This window comes from Lathyrus oleraceus, chromosome 7 (genome assembly GCF_024323335.1).
Source record: "Lathyrus oleraceus cultivar Zhongwan6 chromosome 7, CAAS_Psat_ZW6_1.0, whole genome shotgun sequence".
Lineage (NCBI taxonomy): Eukaryota > Viridiplantae > Streptophyta > Magnoliopsida > Fabales > Fabaceae > Lathyrus > Lathyrus oleraceus.
In genome coordinates this window covers 89723742-89726827 of record NC_066585.1, presented here as the reverse complement: position 1 = coordinate 89726827, position 3086 = coordinate 89723742, and the positions used below count along the sequence as shown (strand labels likewise).

The following is a 3086-nucleotide window of genomic DNA, read 5'->3' as shown; positions in this document are numbered from 1 at the left end:
TCAAACTCCGTTTCATAATACTTCTTTTGAATTAATCTTAATCATACTTTGACTCCACTTTCATAATCATAATCAATTAACTTCACCCATTCAATTGTTTTGTGGCTTTGTCCATTCTTGCTAAGTTTTCATACATGAGCTATAGGTTTGATTTATCTTAGTTGGTTGATGTCAATCTCACCTATTTGTCCTTAGTTGATTGAATTGTAAGTCTTCCTTGCTTATTATAGGGTTAACCCCTCACTAGCAAGTTGAAGCTGTTCTCACATGGTGGACCTGTTGTTTGTATAAGGTTGAGTTTTCTCCCGTGGATAACGTAAGACCTTAGGGCTTGTGTTTAAAATTGAATCCACTAACTTTTGGAAGTTTTTAGCCGAACTACGGCGTTTTGATCCTTACCTTTGATGGAAGGTACGTAGGCAACGGGTTCATCCGTTCAAACCCAATAATAAAATTGTATATTCTTTTCTCATCATCCCAATCATGTTTGCACAATACTTATGTCATAACAAATAACAACTTTATATAACAAGTGTGAAAAGGGCTCCCTAGGAGTACCTAGGACGTAGTGGGTGCCTAACACCTTCCCATTGCGTAATTTACCCCTTACTCAGACTCTCTGATCTTTTTATTAGTTTTCTACGTGTAAAACTTCTTAGGCTTTTGTTCGCTTTTTAGCCAGTCCTTTGGATAAATAAAAGTGCGGTGGCGACTCGAAAATTCATTGTATACCTTGCTTATGGTTTAATCGATAGATCATATAGCGATGAATACACCGCTACAGGGAGTACGAGAATAAATAAGAATGTCATCAATAAAGATCACCACGAACTGGTCCAAGTAAGGTTGGAATATCTGATTCATATAGTCCATGAAAACAACAGGGGCATTCGTCACACTAAACGACATTAGAAGGAACTCATAATGGCCATATCAGGTCCTAAATGCGGTCTTTGGTACATCCGAACTCTTAACTCTTATTTGATGATAGCCCGATCGCAAATCAATCTTCAAGAACACACAGGCTCCTTTCAAATGATCTAACAAATCGTCTATCCTTGGCCGAGGATACTTGTTCTTAATGGTAACTTTATTCAACTGGCGATAGTCAATACACAACCTCATACTACCGTCCTTCTTCTTTGCTAATAACACTGGAGCTTCCCATGGTGATACACTGGGTCGGATGAAATGCTTAGTTAACAACTCTTCCAATTGATTCATCAACTCTCTCAACTCGAGTGGCGCCATGCGATACGGAGAAATAGAGATTGGAGTCGTCCCAGGTATTAGATCAATAGAGAATTCCACTTCCCTTTCAGGAGGAAGAGGGGTAACATCCTCAGGGAAAACTTCTGGAAATTCACAAACGACAGGTATTTGTGTAACACTCAGATTGTCGCTAGATTCCTTGGTAAGAACCAAGAGAACTAACTTTTCATTCTCAAATAAGAAGTTAACCATACCAACCGTACCTTCCAAGATACTAGTTAATACATCCTTTGGAGTAGCTTCACTAGATGGAATGATAATCAACTTCTCTTCACATCCAATAAACACTGAATTGGCGGAAAGCCAATCCATCCCCAAGACCATATCAACCTTCTTAAGTGGTAAACAAATAAGATCAATCTGGAAAATTCTACCATTCACCGAGACCGAACAATTTTCACAAATCAACGGTGTCCCAACCACATCATCCATGGCGGTAGTAACCACCATATGAGGAGACAAGGGAATTGCTTGCAAGCCCAGACGCTTCATGCACTGAATTGATACAAAAGAGTGTCTCTCCCCACAATCAAACAATACAAAACAAGGATGATTATTTACGAGACACGTACCAGCAATTAAGGCATTGTTGCTCTTAGCCTTCCTTGCATCCGGCCAGTGCTCCTCCCCTGCATCTGATTCTTATTCTGAGAACATTCCCTAGACATGTGTCCCTCCCTCTGACAAGTAATACACCTAACTCCACTTCCAACATATTTCCAAAATGAGACTTCTTACACACTTGACATTGAGGTGGATGGTTAGGTCTTGCATGTTGCACCTGTTTTCCTTTGAAAGCCTGAGATCTAGGCCTAAACTGGCTACCTGGCCTCCCTTGGTCTCTCTGTCCACTCCTATATTGGTCCCTTTCTTCTTGAACTTTCTTCAAACTGTTCTCATCCACATAACATTGCCTTAACAATTCAGCATAAGAAGTGAATTCCCTTTGAGAAACACTATGAAAAATTTCACCCCTTAGACCAAAAAAAACTGATCAATCTTCCACCTCTCATCCATTGCGTACGCGGCTTGTCTAGAATAAGCAACCATATCTTCGAACTTCTTAGCATAAGTAGCTACTGTCATAGTACCCTGCCTAAGCTGTTGAAACTCAAACTCTTTCTGAGTCCTCAAAGAACTAGGAAAATACTTATCCATAAAAATAGTCTTAAAATGATCGCAATCCCTAGGTACTCCTTGATTGGTCATAAGAGTCGAAGCACTCTCCCACCATCTCATAGTTGGACCCTTCATCATGTGAGAAGCAAACACAACCTTATTCTCTTCACTATAATGCACTATCTGAAAAATCCTTTCCATGCTGGTTATCCACTCCCGAGCCTTCACAAGATTCAACCCACCATGGAATTCAGGAGGATTCATGCGGAAGAATTCTCGAAAACTACCATATGTAGCTTCTTGTGGAACCCCTTGAGGATGTAAACTACCATTCCACTGTTGCATCATCTGTTGCATGAATTGGTTCTGTTGTTGTTGCATCTGTTGCACAAACTGAGGCCATTGAAAACCTTTACTACCATTTGGCGGTTTAGAGTCTGAATTATGGGTTCTGGGTCTACCATGACCTATGCGTCTGTCAGCCATGATCCTGAATGTCATACAAATAGGATAAAGGTGATCAGACTCAATACTATGAATATAGTATCAAGGAAAGTGATGATAACCCACATATGAGGCAGAAAGAAATACTTATAATATTTCATGGCTAGGTCGAGGATACGACCTGCTCTGATACCAACTGTAACACCCACATATAATATATGTCTAGAATACATATTATACATAGTGTAAAA

The 3086-nt window shown here is 39.9% G+C and overlaps 1 protein-coding gene across 1 annotated transcript; it reads right to left on the bottom strand.

Annotated features, from left to right (window-relative positions):
- Window positions 1-1867: 1867 nt before the first annotated feature.
- Window positions 1868-2877, bottom strand: LOC127102186 (uncharacterized). The gene is made up of 2 exons (XM_051039588.1): window positions 2279-2877; window positions 1868-2162 (listed from the first exon to the last, which is right to left on the bottom strand). Exons 1-2 carry the CDS (start codon window positions 2875-2877, stop codon window positions 1868-1870), a joined length of 894 nt encoding a protein of 297 aa, XP_050895545.1.
- Window positions 2878-3086: the final 209 nt, after the last annotated feature.

Coding starts and splice junctions, on each gene's coding strand:
- LOC127102186 (XM_051039588.1), bottom strand. CDS start 2,877: ATGGCTGACAGACGCATAGGTCATGGTAGACCCAGAACCCATAATTCA. Junction 2,163..2,278: donor GCGTACGCAATGGATGAGAG/GTGGAAGATTGA, acceptor GGATGAGAACAG/TTTGAAGAAAGTTCAAGAAG.